The sequence below is a fragment of the Coccinella septempunctata genome, chromosome 6, assembly GCF_907165205.1.
Source record: "Coccinella septempunctata chromosome 6, icCocSept1.1, whole genome shotgun sequence".
Classification (NCBI taxonomy): Eukaryota; Metazoa; Arthropoda; class Insecta; order Coleoptera; family Coccinellidae; genus Coccinella; species Coccinella septempunctata.
In genome coordinates, this window is record NC_058194.1 from 5,361,123 (window position 1) to 5,379,317 (window position 18,195).

General features: G+C 36.3%; 1 protein-coding gene across 2 annotated transcripts in view; it reads left to right on the forward strand.

Annotated features, from left to right (window-relative positions):
• LOC123314688 (delta-1-pyrroline-5-carboxylate synthase) overlaps positions 1-18,195 on the forward strand; it is a 183,707-nt gene that overhangs the window by 25,050 nt on the left and 140,462 nt on the right. For both annotated transcript variants that reach the window (XM_044899992.1, XM_044899993.1), the window contains exon 2: positions 14,749-14,904. In XM_044899992.1, coding sequence (XP_044755927.1) covers positions 14,749-14,904 — 156 coding nt within the window. The remainder of the gene's footprint in view (positions 1-14,748; positions 14,905-18,195) is intronic.

Here is an 18,195-nt window from a genome sequence, read left to right on the forward strand (position 1 = left end):
ACGGCGTCCAGCTTTCGCTTCCGTAAAGAAGCGTTGGGAGGACGACTGCCTTGTAAACAGCTGTCTTGGTCTTAAGATTGAGGTCGTGATTTTGAAACACTCTGTCCTTTAGCTTCCAGAATGCCCGTGATGCCGAATTGATACGGTTGTGTATTTCCGTGTCAAGGTTAGTCCTAGTATTTATGAAGCTTCCCAAGTATTTGAACTGCTCGACCTGTTCTAGAGTTTCATTCTCCAGGCTGATATCTGTTGGAAGGCTTTCTGGGGACTAACCAGGATTTTGGTTTTGTCGATATTGAGTCTAAGGCCTAAAGCTTCGTATATATGTTTATAGGTGTCCAACATTATCTGTAGATCCTCCGAGCTGCTAGCAATAAGTGAACAGTCGTCTGCATATTGAAGTTCAGTGATAAACTTGGTACTGGTTTTTGCTCTGAGGCGCTTCAGGTTAAACAGGCCTCCATCAAATCTGAATCTTATCCCAACACCTCTTACAGGCCTACTCATGTCAGCAATCATCGACACAGCTATGGCGAAAATATTGAACAGTAAAGGCGCTAATACGCAGCCTTGTTTTATTCCGGAGTTGGTTGGGAAATGGTCGGTTGTAGAACCATTATGCTGTATTCTAGCGGTGTTTTTGGTATGAAGGCTTTTACACACTGCTAAGAATTTTTCGGGTACTCCAAGACGTGCCATGATTTTCCATAGCGCTCTCCGATTCACCGAATCGAACGCCTTACTTAGATCGATGTAGACTGTATATACCCTTGATTGTTGTTCACGGGCCTTCTCTTGCAGCTGTCGCAGTGTGAAAATTAGGTCCACCGTACCTCGATTTGGTCTGAAACCGCACTGGGATTCAGGCAATAGCTTCTCCAAGAGTGGAACCAGACGATTAGCCATAATCTTCTAGAGAATTTTACTGGCCACACTAAGCAACGATATGCCCCTCTAGTTGTTAGAATTCGACGTATCGCCTTTGTTCTTATAGAGGTTGATAACTAAAGCGTCTCTGAAGTCTTGTTGCACATCTCCCTGTTCCCAGATCTTGCGGAATAGTGTTAGGAGACTATTGAGAATGTCTTCATCCAAGACCTTGAATATCTCCGCTGGAATGCCGTCTAGACCAGGTGACTTATCACTTTTCATATTTTTAATCGCACTTGTGATTTCCGACATTGAGATTTCGTCATCAAGCGATGTCATCGGACTATACGAGGGGAGCAGGTATAAAATGGACAAATCCGAGTCGTTATTTTGATTCAAGACCTGTGAGAAATGCTCCTTCCATCTTTCGAGAATTTTTCTGTCATCAGTCAGAATAGCTCCATTAGTATCTCTTATAGGAAAGTTAGCTTTTCTGCTTGGACCATAAACAGTTTTAATAGCTTCGAAAAAACACCTGTAATCATGGTTATCGGCGTAAGCTTGTATTTCCCTAGCTTTTTCTTTCCACCAGCTGTCCTTGATTTTTCTTATTTCTTGACGTTTTATGTTATTAAAACATTTATGGGCTGCAACATCGCTAGGCTTGTTAATTGCTGTTTTCATCGCTTTGTGTTTTGCCTCCAGAAGGGGTGCGATATAAGTTTCCTTCTCGGCGCACCAGTCTGGGGATTTTCGGGAGCGTTCTGTGCCCAGTATTTCTTTCGCTGAATTTGTAAGAGATGATTTGAAGCGAAGCCAATGACTCTCAATGTCGTCGTCATAATCCGGTGGTGTTAGGCTTTCTTTGACGGCAGCTGTGAAGCTTTCCCTTGTAGAAGGGTTTTGTGATTTGGAGATTTGAAGGCGCTCTCTTAGTAACTTTGGCCTGCGTTGGTATTTTGGGAGCATTGAGATCTTCATTCTCGAGGTTACCAGCCTATGATCAGTCCAGCACTCCAGATCTGCTCTGGGTTTAGTGAACAACACCTCTTTGAGATCTTTTCTTCTCACGATCACATAGTCGAGAGTATGCCAATGCCCTCAGCGCGGGTGGCGCCAGGTCCCCCTTGAATTGGGTCTCGTAATAAAGAAGGTGTTCGTTATACAAAGATTGTGTTCTGCACAAAGAGCCAGCAGACGTTCTCCGTTCGAATTAATGCTATCTGTGCCGTGTTTCCCTATTATTCCGGCCATAGTTCTGTGTCTTGACATCTGCCCACTCTGGCGTTGAAGTCTCCAAGGAGGATAATTCGTTCTCGTTTTGGGATTTTACTTAATGTAGCAACGAGTGATTCGTAGAAAGTGTCCTTTGAGTTGTCAGAGGAGTTCAAAGTGGGTGCGTATACTGCAATGATGTTCACAAACGTGTTGTTTGCTGCAAGAAAGCGTAGAGTCATTAAACGTTCTGAGATGCCAACAGTATTTTCGGTTAGTTTGGCGGCCAGGTCGTTTCTTATGGCAAAGCCTACACCATGTTGTCTGATTTGGCCTTCTGGCAAGCCCTTCCAGAAAAAAGTATGAGCATGTTCTACCAAGCTACCTTCGCCCGAGAAGCGTGTCTCGCTTAAGGCAACTATTGCAATGGATGTTCGTTGCAGTTCCTTATCGATTAGGGTACGCCTCTCTGGTCGGTCGGCCTTGGGGTTGTCTAGCAAGGTTCTAACGTTCCATGCTGCAATGTGCTTTTCATTGGTTGTTGTACGATGATTCACTCGCTCAGGCACCTTCCCCCTGAGATCCGAATGGGAGGGTATTTTACCTCCGGATACAAATTTTGTCCTGTTCGACTGATCCATCTTTTTGTAGGAGCTGCGTTAGAAGGTGTTTTAAAGCTGCACTGGTAACGCTGTCAGTGCAACTTTGGTTGCGGTTGCGACTAGATTATCTTGTGGCACAGGTAACCTGAGACGATAAGGTCTGAGACGTAACTTAAGCAACGCAGAGAGCTCAAGCCAATTCTTGAGCTAGGTGATTGTGGGAAACAGAGATATACCGCTCACGTTCGGTCGCCAGAGCCTCGTTAGTAAGAACAGGGTGCACCGCGAGAAGGTGAGGTTGGCATTTGAGAGAAGAGGCTATAAAACGCATCCTTCCCCCTTACACCCCAATGCTTATTATTCGTAAATCGGAGACGCTCTAAATATTCTTCGACTAAGGTATCGGCAGCCCAATCGCACACTTCCAAGAAGCAGGGAAAGTACCAGACAGGATACAGCTATTAATTAAATGAACAATAAATTGGACAACAACCGGAGCAGACCACCTAAGCATCCTCATAGAAACACCGTCAACTCCAACAGCATCTGAGGTGATATGACGTAATATACAGGGTCTTTCACGAGGAACCTCACCCATATTTATACGGTAAACTACTGAACGTATTTTCATGAAATTCAGCACTGATAAGTATTTCACGATGCTGATGAAATCTAAAATATTTTCGAGGCATGAGCACCTCCGGTTTTTCCGGAAATGACGTCAACTTCCGTTTTTCAAATTAGAACAACATTTTTTTATTGCAGAAATAGATTCCTTGAAAAATTTCAAGTTATTTTGATGTAACATTTTTCAGTTTTGGTTGGAAAATTCTCTCTGAGCGGGAAATTCGAAAAAAAAATCGAAAATAGAGCTCCGCTGAAACAAGAATAACTTCGAGGTTTTTGGATGGAAAATTTTCATTTTTGGGATTTTTCAAAATGTAAGATTGATGTATCCACTTCAAAAATCGAAATCGCGATTCATGATACAGGAGGTGAAAGAATCGCTTTCCAGTTAGGGATGACAAAATCGTGAAAAATTAATTTTTTCAAATTGGAACCCCATTTTTTTATGGCAGATATTGAATCTACGTTAAAAAATAATGGGAGTGTATGCATCACACCCTTGCCCTAAAATGGATATTTTCTGAGTTATTCACAAAAAACTGTTTTTCGTCTTGAATTTTCAGCCATTTCTTTTCCCTTCACGCCAAAAAGTTGAAATTTTCAGGAACTGTTACTTAAACCATGTCTTAGATTTTACTAACCTAATATGCAAGAGAAAAAAGTTGCAGGTTGTTCCTAAATAGATGGCGAATTTTGATTCGAATTCGTATCGGAAACCTCTTTATTTCAACTAATCGGCCATCGGTTTTCTCTCCAGTGATAAATAAATAATTCCTTATGAACCATATGCAAAAACTTTCCATGTTTTACTTTTTTTTTTTAATGATAGATATCAGCATAAGTGCTGAATTTCATGAAAATACGTTCAGTAGTTTCCCGTATAAATATGGGTGAGCTTCCTCGTGAAAGACCCTGTATTATCGACATCAGAAGCGGAAACCAATCTGAACTCAAAAGAGAGGAAAGGGTCATGTCCTCGAACATTATAATAGTCGATCAAACTCGAGCAGTTATCATTACCAGAACTACGACTGAATTGACTAGCAAACTGGTTCATCGAATCCGGATTAGAAAATTCCTCCGAAATGGTGGAATCAGTGGATCTGGTAACCTTGAGCTCAGAAAGGGCCTGTCAATCCCGACGACCACCCACACAAATCGCCTCAAACAGATAGTTCTTCTTAGCTACTTCCATAAATGAGCGTTTCCGAAGTCTCCTATAAATAGACCAATCAGAGTCCACTCTAGTTCTCCTGAACTTCGAAAAGGCCTCAAAAAAGTGTTTGTATCGTGTCTTAATTTCAACATCCTAGCACAAACAGAAACGGAGATAAGGACCAAAGTTGAAATCGCCCAAATTAAAATTTTGGCCTATATCCCAAAAACAAAAGAAGATAGAGGAATGCAGTTGATGGCATTATTAGTTTCTCGAAAAAAGAAGACATAAATAGTACATTCATTTTTCTCTATCTAGTCGGGTTAAAAAGTTGTAGTTCACGTATCACCAATTTTGCCCACCCTGTACAATTTATATCAGAAATTAATATGAACCAATATTCAATTTACCGTCATGGGATACACATTTCCGTTACTTACATATTACTGACAAAATTTTCAGAACCATAATTGAAAAAACTTTACAGAGATATTATACAAGACATGTTTATTCAAGCCCGTCAGTATAATTTCTTAATGCTTTTTTATAGTACGATATCCCGCTGCAGAATCACTACGTTCATTACATATAGAGTCAAACATACATTTTTACATACGTTTATGGATGGGAGAATAAACTGATAACACCGCAGCCTGTCAAAATTGGCTGCATGTAATTTCAATCAAATTAATGTTAATCAATATTCCAAGAGAAATTTCGTTCACTTCGTTTTGAAATAAAATATCATCCACATCATAAAAATACAAGTAAATAATACTAAAATCCATAACTGCCGTTGCACACTCGGCCACATTCACCTCGCAGCTACGTTCATGACGTACACGGATGTTTTTGATATCAAATTAAAGCTAATTTTTTTTCGAATATGATGATATATGGCTGCCTGTTAAAAAATAGCTGCAAGTTAGGTCGGCCATCTGTTAAAAACGCAAGATATCCGAAATAAAGTTAGAGAGAGTTAGACGCATTTCACAACATCGGGTTTTTACCGTCGGGTTCTTACCGGATATTCCTAGTTATACTGATATAATGGGATCTTCCACACGTCTACCGGTTTAGTTTCGCACCGAAAAACAACATTGCATTTTCGGCGCCGCTTATCGCCGCGAGATACGAGAGCTGGATGTGCTGGATATGCCTACCGTATGGATAAAACCCTATGAAAAATTTTTCGTTGTTTTCCGGTAAAAACTCGACGGTAAAAACCCGTGGTGTGAAAGGAGTCTTAGGATTCTCAACATTGCATCTGAATTATTCTTATATTATAACCACGTGTTGGAGCTCGTTGTGCACAACGCTGTTGATATTATTTTAGTGGACTAAAGTTAGACTGTAAAATGATGAAATGTAGGAACCCACGGAACATGCATCGATTTCGAAAAAAACTTTTTTATCAGATTATTCATATTCCCTATGGAAATGTTCACTCATCAGAAATCGTTGCTTCTTTCGATATACGTCAATTTTTTCAAAAATATACAGGGTATCACATTAGTATCGGAATTGTTAGAATAATTTGGCGGGAGAGCATTTTAGAGAAAAAGTTTTCGAACAAAAATTGCAGTGTTTTTTCTGGCTATCAGATGGAGACTATGGCTTTGACCATGACCCTGATATTCAAGGTCAATTGCATTTTTTCGTTAGAAACCTCGTACTTTGGACGTCCAAAATGAAAATAGCCAGTAATTTCGAAATATGACCTTAATTTATGCCTTTCTTCGGACCTTGAAGCCCCCGCAATTTGAAACAAGCAAAAATAATCGATCGGCACAAAAAATACAGAAAATATTGCCCAAAAAAGTTTCAAGGTTTTTTATCCACTACGCCATGATAAATTCGGCCTTGGCGCTGACTTTGAAAGCCTTATATTCAATGAGATCCTATGATCTTGGAAATCGAATATTCGTTGCTTTTATTTTTGAGGTCAGAAGAAATATGTCCCTTTTAGAAGAGCGCTTTTGACCTTGAAGTGACATCGATGATCGCGGAATGAGTTGAAGATAATATAGGATAGCCAACATGAAACTGACATATATTTCTGGAGTTCTGAAATGCCTTCCTGGCAGGTTATTCTGCCTCTTTAGCCCATTTGCAACATAAAAGTGCCAGCTGGATATAACGATCGTCATTTACGTTACTATCATGGCCCATCCCTGAAAGTTTTAGAAGTATTTATCGTTCATTTGTAATTGTTTGAAACGAAAGTTAGTAAAAATAATAGTTTATTTTCCTGTCAAAGTATTTGAATAAACATTATATCAATGCTAAATTAGTTCTAATCAATCGTCATCAACCTCGTCAACTTACTTTTAAGGTTGGTTTTCTCGAATTTTTGGTATTCTTATGTCAATGAAGAAACTGGAAGAAGTTGGTGAAATTTTGTGTTCGGAGAAGATTCATCACATCAATGAAAATCTATATTCCGAAAATTACTCCAATTTTTTTTTTCGGTTTTTTGACGATAACTCGGTCAATTTTCGAGGTATGGAATCGGTCTTTGGACCATTTTGTAAACAGTTTTCAAGGCTATCATCTCTCGTAAGGAAATTTTTTTTAAAGAACTTCACTTTCAAAATTATTATCTCCAAATGCAGAGGAAAAGCAAACTTTTACTGTAAGATGCAAACTTCAAAGGTTCATAACTCAGTTATTTTTTAATGTAAATAAAACAAACATAAATTGTTTTAGAATGGGTTTGATTTGAGACCTTTGTTATTGATAACCAATTCGCTTAACAGGGTTGAAGGTCAGGTTGTTGGAATAAAAACCACTTCTTAGACCATTGCCGACATGTTTCGATTTTATTCTAAAATTTTCTTCAGGGCTCTGAAATGATTACAAGATTTTTCAATTAATAACACTTATAAATAAAATGTGTTGGAACATACAATGGGACAAAACATCAGTACAACAAATGAATAAAAATCACATTAACATCTGCATATTACAATGCATAGTCTATGTATTAGTCGCGGTGGTCCTATTAGTTGACCTCCAAGATCTCCAGTCCTCACACCACTGGACTGTTGTATGTGGTGCAAAGTGAAAGTCGACAATCGAGAAGTCCTAATACGGCACATTAGAAATACTTGTCAAAGAAAAACATGAATCACAAAAAAAAGTTACAAGAGCCCATCGCAGACGAAGTAGAATGGGGGTATTTTTGAACATTTGTTGAAACAGCGCGATCATTTAAATCATGTTAATAAAGGAAATTTTGTTTGTTTGTGATTACGCTATATTTTGAAAACAAATGAGAATCGCATACAACAAAAAGTCTAGAGAGTGAATATTACTCCACAAGGGTGTAATACAGCAGAAATAAATGTCACAAGTTGCTTGGCTTGCATTTTCAAATCTCGTAATATAGAAAAACTTTTCGACACGGTAGTCGTTTACTTACACCTCGATTTCAATTAATTTCCGCTTTTGACCTTCAGTGCCGAGCGTATTATAAAATATGTATATGAATTCTGGAAACAAGTCATATATGGTTTCAGCTACAAACATAGGCCTGGTCGATAGAAAACAATGACATAATATCAATCGGTAAAGCCCCCCCACGACATTATAACGGTTTTCTTCAGAAATATTTCGGTTGTCAGATCTTATGCATATATTTAACATATGCTAAATATATGTATTTAATGAATGAACATAGGAAAAATAAACCTCATTCAGTCTCACTTTTACATAGTGAGAATTCTAAACATATAACCTAATAATGATAATAATAATGGTTCTTTATTTCAAATCCTATCCAAAATAACAAGTTATGTGGAGACGAAGTGAAATAGTGTCAAAAAACAAAGACCAATATACGTACATCCGATGGGTGCAATCACATCAACTTAGAAATTCCTCTAGACTGTAAGGCTCCAGTTCTAAGAGAAATTTATATAATCTCCTGTTGAAAAATTTTTCATCCCTTATAATTTTGATATCTATTGGTAGTGAGTTATATATCTTAAGGCATCTAAATTCAACCTGTCTCTGAGATGTTGTCAAATTCAACCTGGGATAGAGATAGTCCACACTTCTTGTCTCGTAAAAGGACTTCTGGTTCTCGTATTTTTCAAACAATTTATTGTTGTCTTTAATGAAGAGGACACACTCTTGTATATATATTGCATAGATAGTTAAAATTCCTGTCTTCTTGAATTCGTTTCTGCAGGATTGGCCATGTTTCAAATTATTCATTATTCTGACCGCCTTCTTTTGTGCAATAAAAAGTGAATTAATATTTCCTGCCCCATAAAATACGATACCAAACCTCAGTTTTGATTCTACAGTTGCATGGTACACTGTTTTCATAGTACGAAAACCGTAAATAGATGTCGTTACTCTTTCGCCTAGATAGTTTATATGTCTCTTCCAATTAAGATTTGTATCTATATAAACTCCCAAGAATTTTGTGCATTCAGCCAGATCATATTTAACTTGATTCAATATAATGTGATCAATTTCTTCCATCTTTGAGTTGGTCGGTGAGAAGAGTATTAATTGTGTTTTTTCTGTATTTATTATCAGATTGTTTTGTTCAAACGATTCTTTTGATTTCTCCAATGTGATTTCACATAGTTGTTTCAGCTCATGGAAGTATTTTTCAGTTATGAGCTTATTAGTGTCATCGACATAGTTCACAGTGGTCACTTTACTTTTATCTGCTTCAAATATTAATCCATAATCATTAAGGTATATTATAAAGAAAAGGGACCGGCTATGCTACCCTGTGGTATACCTAGAATTATATCCTGTATAGTTGATCTTTTGGTTTCCTCATTCGATTCTATTTCTACTAGTTGTTTTCTGAGAGACAAATATGATTTGGCCCATTTCAATGCTGGTCCTCGAATTCCATAAAGTTCCAACTTCTTTATCGATTTTTCCGTGTCAGTACAGTCATATGCCTTATAGATAGGTCCAGGAACATACCCAAGGCAAGCTCCTTGTTTTCAAAAGCTTCAATGATTTCAGTTATAAACTGATGAATTGCAGTTTTGATAGACTTTCCTTTCAAGTACCCATGCTGATAGCATCCAAATATTTCATTCTCCAGAAAAAACTTCATTATTTGTCTGCAAAATGCCATTTCTATAATCTTGGAGAAATTTGGCAAGATACTTATAGGTCTATAATTGTTGTAATTATTCATATCACCTTTTTTATGGATCGGCTTGACAACTGCAATCTTCAATTTATCTGGAATAATGCCATACGTGAAAGAGTTGTTGATTATATACTTCAAGGGTGGAATTATTTCTTCTGCTGTTTGTTTTATAATATTGTTGGATATTTCATCAAAACCACTTGAGTATTTATTTTTCATCAATTGAATTAAATCTCGTACTTCATCTTCTGTTAGTTTTTTCAAGCGTATAGATCTGTCTCGTTCTTTGATATTGTTAGTCGCATTCATTGCCGGAATATCTTTTGTTAAGTTTTGTGCTGCACTTATGAAGAAGTTGTTAATTTCATTTGCGATTTTCTGAGGCTCGCCATTCAATTCAATTTTCCTTTTCGGTTTATTCTTAAGTGAATTTATTAATGTCCCTAAAGTTTTATTTTTGTTGTCCGAATTCTTTATTGATGTTTCATATCTTTGTCCTTTCTGTCTCTTTAATAATTTATCATATTCAATTTTTGTTTTACGATACTCATCTTTGAATAAATTATTGTGAGTGTTTAGAACTAATAATGCATCTAGTCGATTTTTGGTTTTTTTGATAATAGGGTCCGTATTATTCATTTGGGATTTTTTCTTCATTGACACTTCCTAAAGTGGAAACGATCTATCAAAAAGGTTTGAATATATGGTATGGAACATATTGAACTGCTCATTCACCTCATTTTCAGGTATTTCATACAAAAGCTTCCAATCTTGTTCTGTCAATAGCTCTTTGAAGGATTGGATGTTTCTTTGCGATAGTATTCGCTTAAATGCTTTATTTGTGCATATCCCTGTCATTCTGAAGGTTATTTTCTGTGCTGTGTGATCCGAAATATGTGTTTGAATCACACTCGTCACATATATTTGCTCCGTATTTGTGAATATGTTATCAATGCACGTTGCTGTTGTAGCTGTTATCCTTGTCGGTTGATGGATCGTCTGTTTTAGGTTGTATGCTCCAAACATACTCATTAATTCAGTTTTTTTAGTAGAGTCTTCCATGATATTGACATTGAAATCCCCCCCTATACTGACTGTTGCATTTTCACTAAAAATTTTCTGCAGTAAAGGTTCCAAGTTTTCTGAAAGTATCTTTACATTTCCATCATTATAAATTGCTATGTAAACGTGTTTGCATCCTTCAATTCTGTATTCAATTCCAACACACTCGAATTTTCCTTTGGTCGATATTTTCTTGATGTCTTTCCTTTCTCTGGCCTGTAATTTATGTTTGGTATATATAGCAACTCCCCCATGCTCTTTCTCATTTCTGCAAAAGAAAGTCAAAAGTGAGAAGTCTTTGATTGCATAAAATTCTAACTGTTCTTCTGTTTTCCAATGTTCAGTTAAACAGAGTACTTGAACATCCTTATGACCTTCCAGGGTTTGCTCTATAAGTTCCACTGCATTTCCAACGGAACATACATTTTGGTGTAATATACTAAACTGATTTTCATAATTACTGATTCTTTCTTTAACATTTTCATATTCTTTTCTGGTGTTTTGATCTTTTGTACTCACATTCTGTGTTTCTCTAAAAAAATGATTGATCTACAGTGTTTCCGATCGATTGACCGTTCTGGTGTAGTACTGTGATGTGATTGGGTTTTTTGCTATTGATTTTAGTACAATGCTGTTGTTGTTGGTTGTTTTGCTTGTGTATTAATTTTTGTGTATAGTTTTTTGACCCTTTCCACTCTGAGTCATTCGCTCCAAAAAATGTCTACCTCGAGTAAAGTTGAATCTTGAGAATACAACTCCGCTAGGCCAAAAGTCGTTTTTGTAGATCTCTTCTTTGGACTCCATTGGAAAAACCTACCATGAAGTTTTTGTATTGAGTTTCTTTGTTTTGCATTTCTAATTCATTTACCACAGTATATTCTGTCTTTAAGTTGCCCTTGTTGGATATGTAATCCTTAATATCTTTTGAGGTTACAGAATTTTTAACTTTAGAAATAAACAGCCAGTGCTTCTTTTCATTGTTTGGTTTGATTGACTCAAAGTTATTTTCTTCTGAAGTGAATGTCCTTTTTTTAACATTTATGTTTTTTCGTCTGGCAAACTTCTTGTGAGTAACGTCTTTAAAAACACTCGCATTTGTCTCGTTTTCGGTATTTCGGAATGGTTGGTCGTGTACTAAATTAATAATTTTATTCATGGACTGTGTGGTGATATCATTAAAGTTTGTTGAAGTTTGTTTTTCTTTGTTGTTCTGGGGTTCACCTTCTCATGTCTTTGTCATCGTCTTCTTCACTGCCTCTGACGTTTGTTGGGTAGTTCTAGTCATCTTTCCTATTCTGTGGCTAGTGGTCTTTGGATCTATCTCCGTCTTGTTTGTTTGCGTTCTCTTCTGTGTTCAATTTGACCGCGTCTCCATAAATTCTTATGTTGTTTACTTGTTTTTTCTGTTCAATTGTATTTACTTTTTCCTTCAAAATGTTAACATAGTCTTGTAATATTTTGTTTTTCTCTTGAACTTCTACTAAGATTTGTTGTAGATATTGGTTTTCAATGCTCAGTATTTTTACTTGCATTTCAGAATTGGTTGTCACCATCTGGAGCTTCCTCGTTCGCTGTTTCGTGTTTGCAGAAAGTAGATTTTTGACTTGCTGCTTGTAAAAGGCAAGAATTGTGAAAGTACCCTTGACACTTTATACACTGTACCGCGGATACTACTTTTCTACAGCATTGATTGCATTTAAATTCATAATTTTCAGTAGTTTTCTTAGCTTGATCTGACGGATCGTTTTCACTCGGCGCCATCTTGACCATAAAGATACTACACAGAGAAATATTACAAATTAACCTTAGTAGATCAATATGAAATCATAAGAAATAAAGGAAACTCATTTTTATTGAATGATAACTTAGAATTCAATGGAAGGAATATTTTCAAACTTATAGATAACCAAATGATAAAACCAAATTTAAACTTTTAACCCGTTTGCAGAGCATATACCTGAATTCAACTTTTGAGAACTGACCATAACCGTACCCTGTATATTCCCGATTGACACCAAGCTACTAAGAACATCAAATAAAATAATTTGATATAATCTCAGACGTTTAATAGTTCAATAAGATTGAAAGAGTCCAAAAAAAAAACAAAATTGTTAAGACCTTTAATTACAGGTTTCATCCTGATTTGGTTGACAGGAAAAAGGTCATCAATTTGGTGAGGCATAAAAGTCTAAGTTTGGAGTCGAGGAGTGTTCTTTGCAATGCAATATTTTCATATAGAACAGTAAATAGTGAATTAGATTCATACCTTATAAATCATCTTTCATTCGTTATACCTCAGTTCCACAGTCCCTAGAAGGTCGTCGTTCGTGTTCCTAGATCTCGAACTATTCACTATTACAATTCTGTCTTTTTGGGTGCTATGATATTTTACATTTGGTCCCTTTGTAGCATTGAAATGATCAATGTGTGCCGTGGTGTTCGAAGGCGTTCAAAGCTACTTCTGTTTGCCTGCTGTGCGCTTTTCAATTATTTTTGTGTTATACCCCCGGTTATACCACTTGACTAGTAACCTGAGATGAAGATTAAAAAAGAAAGAAAATCAATAATAAAATAAATATGTCTTCAATGATCCCATTTTGTGTTCAATCTGCTCATACAATAAAAAATACTCAAAGACTCTGCTGAACTCATGTCATGATGAATTTGTTTCATATTTTTCAACTACGATCAAGTGTATTTGTCTTTTTTTTATTTATGCTCTCCGAGAGACAAAAGATGTTCCATTTGTAATTAGTTTATAAATTTCGATTATTGGTTCTTTTCGGTGGAGATTTCTGCTTATGAAGAAATAAATAGGAAATGAACTTCTGAATTCGTCCACTAGCAGTTCGTAAATTCGGTCAATTCTTGATGTAAATTTTAACCTTAACTCATACTCATCATATGTTAGAGACACGAATGTTGAATGAATCGAGATATTATGTTTTTTCTATTTTCAGTTATACATACTCATTTCTGTAATATGGATAAACCACACTGAGAGCCTTAAATTGTTCAATTCTCTAGAAATATTGAATTAATGTGCCAATAATATTAGATGAAAATCCATAACTAAACTGAAGAAACTAAAAAACAAGATTTTCATTGGAATGCGTTTTAGGTTTAAGTGTACTCTATAATTGAAGTAATTTCTGGAAGTGTTCCGGTCCTCTTTAAACAATTCCCAAGTCTTCCGCCATATTCGAAAAATCGATTTCAAATAAACGTATCGTTGTTAATATAATGAATTTTTTCAATGATTGCAGATTTCAGTTTTTCCCATCAGATATAAAGATTTTTGAAATAGTTTTCTTCAAATACAGATATAGAAAAAAAAAGAAGTTGTTAGAAAACACGATTTTGGAGGAAATTCGTGTTCGGTATCTAGAAGAATGAGCCGATCCTAAAAACCATTGCTCCGAGTTGAAGACGTTTCACCTGTTAAAAATCACTATAAGACCATTCATTTCAACTACAAAGGCATGATAATTTCTTCTTTATGACGTTTCATCTAAGAAAATAGGTCATACCAATTGCCTTCGACTGAGCATAACAAACTACAATTTTTGGGATACTATCTTCAATTTTTTATAACACGACAATCTATTTAGAAAAAAAACAATGTCTGCTTTCAAAATCGTGAGGCATTAGCCAACAGAGATTCCAGGCAGTTGAGAAAACCCAAAGAGAGGTTCCTGGTGCTTTCGTCATCAACATTTCAACATTGCTCATTAAGTCTATGGTTCTATTCTTTGGTCGACCACTTCATTATTTTCTTTGAACATACCTGTTTTACGGAGAACACTAACACATCACGAAACAGTACTTTGGAAAAAGTGATGATCTACAGCAATATTTGGATATGTACCTACTCGATGAAGTGGCTGAAAAATTCATCAACAGAATATTTCCATTTACTTTTTTTTTCTCTGAAGATGAAAAAAGACCCAAGATAATTTCCGAATGAAAATATGAGTTCCGTAACAAATATTCCGTAGTCGCTGAGTACAATAATTTCCATTTCAAGTTACGACCTTATGAGAATGGTTTCATCAGAAAATAAATACATTCTTCTTAATTTTCAGACGAAAACGATGATGGAAAAAAGACAGACCACATTTTCAGATCGTAGTCAGCTCAAGTATGCCAGAAGACTGGTTGTCAAATTAGGGAGTGCAGTAATTACACGAGAAGATGAACACGGATTAGCTTTAGGTCGTTTAGCCTCGATTGTAGAACAAGTGAGTAATTACAGTAGTTATTTGGATGACCCATAGAAAAATACGTTTTTCCAATTCTGACACATAAAGTGACACTTTATCGGATCGACGATCGACGGATCGACGTTTTGAAACGTTTTACCCTTCGTAATTTATTACGAAAAGTAACGCAAAAATATGCTGAAAAAATGAAGACGTCAGCCGTCGCCGCGCTGTCAATATTTTTATCCAAGGTTCAATTTTTATTATTCTATCCGAAAGATAATGTATTGAAATATTTTATTCAAATATAATTTTTTTCCATTTCAAACCGTTAGCGACATGCAGCGGTATATGTAAATTCTATTCTAATATTCTAATTCTAATATATCTGTATTGTCTTTCCTTCCGTTAGAAACATAGATATGATTTTGTTTCTTGAAATAAAGAAGGTTTTGTAACAAATTATTTTTACGGATTGACTGTTTCTTGTTGTGAACGTAATAGACCTTTTTGATTTATCATAAAAAAAAACTCATTGAAAAGCTTTGAAAAAGATGTTTTCGCACGATGAAACTTCGCATTTATTTTTGATTCATTGAGGAGCTGTAGCCGAAACTCGACGCAAGAAGGTATCCTGAGGAAAGAAAGATATAGAAAGATTTTCAAGGTAAGAGAAAGATTTGCGAAAAACTAAAGAAGCCTTTATAGCAAAATAATCCTGCGTATTCTTTTCAAATCTGCAATAAGTTCATCTCTACGAATTACCGTTGCCGATTTATATACAATTAAAATGGAACGGATTTAATTGATATAATTGTCACTCCAAAACTGTCGTTTTGCTCATTAATCCTTACAATTCACGTATTTTCGATTGTGATTGATATCGAAAATAATGAAGAAACACATATATTTCAACTGTTGAGTCCAGTTTTGGGCGAAAAAGAGATACAAAAATTTTTTTTTTTTAGTTTTTCTTCTCGCACACTATTGTGCTGGGATTTATGTGTTTATCCTCTGTTGGATTAACAATTTATTGAATTTTTCAATAAGTTTCTGTTGTTATTTTAATCGCTTTTCAATTGATCTCTTGGTCTCCTTCGGTAAATTCGCATTCTCCTTTTGTCTTCCTCTAGGTCGTAGTCCACTAGTCTCCTGAGTTCTTGATTCGGATGGTTTTTCGCTGTTTCGAATAATTTCTCTGCTTTTCTGTTCATGAATTCCTTTATGGTTTTCCGTTTCGTGTCTATCTGTCTATTCCTGACAAACCAAGGTGCATCTGTTGCACATCGAAGCAGCTTGTTTTCAGTGGCCTGAATTCTTTTGATATGGCTCTTTGCCGCGAAACCCCAGGCAACTGATCCATAAGTCAGTTGAGGCCTAGCAACGGCTTTGATTATCTTCAATTTTGTCTCTTTCGACATGTGGCTTCTTCTTCCTATCAGAGGATAAAGTCTATTCATCGCTGCTTTCGTTTTGTCGATTGCTTGTTTGATATGACTTTTCCAGGTAAGTCCTTTGTCAAGCGTTATTCCTAAATATTTGGCTTCATTTTTCCAGTCGATTTCTTCGCCGTCAACATCCAGTTTTGTTGTGGGTCGCAGTCTTCTCTTCTGTAGTAATATTGCTTGGCTCTTTTGTCCATTGAGCTTGATTTTCCACTTTATGCACCAGTCATTTGTTTCGTCAATCGTCTCTTGTAGAACTCGTTCTATTACTTCTGGGTTGCGGTGTCGAGTTGCTATGCCTGTGTCGTCAGCATATAAAGTTAGCATGGTTCTTTGATTTTTCGGAATATCGTGGATGTATATGTTGTACAGAAGTGGCCCAAGTACTGATACTTGGGGTACTCCAGCCTCTATATCTCTTGTTGGGGAGCTCCTCCCACTTTCACGTAAAATCTTCTATTTTTGAGATAATTCCTGATCAACTTGCATATTTTGATCGAATATCCAGCACATCTAATTTTATATATTAATCCTTCATACCATACTCTGTCGAATGCTCTAGCGACGTCCAGTAAAACAAGACCTGTAGCTTGTTCATTTTGGAATCCCTCTATAATGTATTCTGTGAGCTTTAATAATTGTTGCTCTGTTGAATGCTCCGAACTGTTCTGGTGGTATTAGTTTCAGATTTTCGGTTTCCTCATTTAGCTTCGTGGCTATAATTCTTTCTACTACTTTTCTTAATGCCGACAGTAGACTTATCCGTCTGTAGTTTTGTGGGAACTTCTTCTCTTTGAATGGCTTATTGTGTACTATGACTTCTGCTGTTTTCCATTTTTCTGGGTGGTGTTCTGTCCTCATAATTCCATTGGCGATATTTGTTAGAGCGGCTACACCTTTTCTAGGTTATTTCTTTAACATAACATTCGTTATTTTATCGCTTCCGGGAGCTTTCCTCTTCTTCAAACTTCTAATTATTTACCTGATTTCATTTGGCGATCTTGGCTTGTCCATTTCAGCAGTCGCTGGTAATTCATCCATTTCTTCATCATTTTCTTCAACCAGTTCTTCCAAATCTTCATTATCGTCGTCTATCCTGTTATTTATTCACGATTCTCGTTTGATCGAGTCCGCCAATGCATCTGCCCTATCAGTATTGCTATACGCCATTCCCCTTTCTCCGTGTAGGGGTGGAATTTTAGTCTTTTCTCCCCGTAGCCTTTTTTGCATTCTCCATGCAGAATGATCAATTGTATTCAGTTCTTGAACTCTTTTGTTCCATCTGCTTGTTCTTAGATCTTTCAGGGCATTTTTCAGAACTTGGCTATGTCGGTTGAGGTTCCTTCTATTCAGATCATTTTTATTCATCCGATATACTGCTGAATATAACGAATTACTTCATGAAAAGGTTCAATTCCTTCAGAACCAAACAAAAACAAACACACATGAAACAAAAAGTAGTGATAAAACCAAAGGTGATAAATGTGATAATATTGATAGTGGATATGACGCTTATCCGACATCAGGGAATTCCCGTTATAATTCTGCGGTTAAGAAGCGTACGCAAGGAATGCCCACCCTGAGGCAAACGCCACCGGCGCCACCAAGTGTTGTAAATAAGATGATAAACTTGAATGACAAATGTTCATCTGCCTAGGCAACCGAGGCGAATATAAACAAAGGAGATTCTGAAGATGGTTGGTCTACAGTAAAAGGGAAAAGGCTTAAAAAGAAACCATCTCATAATAAAACTTGTTATGGAACGAAATGTATAGATGACGATAATATGCTAATTCGAGGCGCAACACGTAGGCAATGGATTTATGTCGGAAAAATCGCTGGAAAGGAGGTGTCTGAGGAAGATATTCTGCTTGCAGAATGAGGG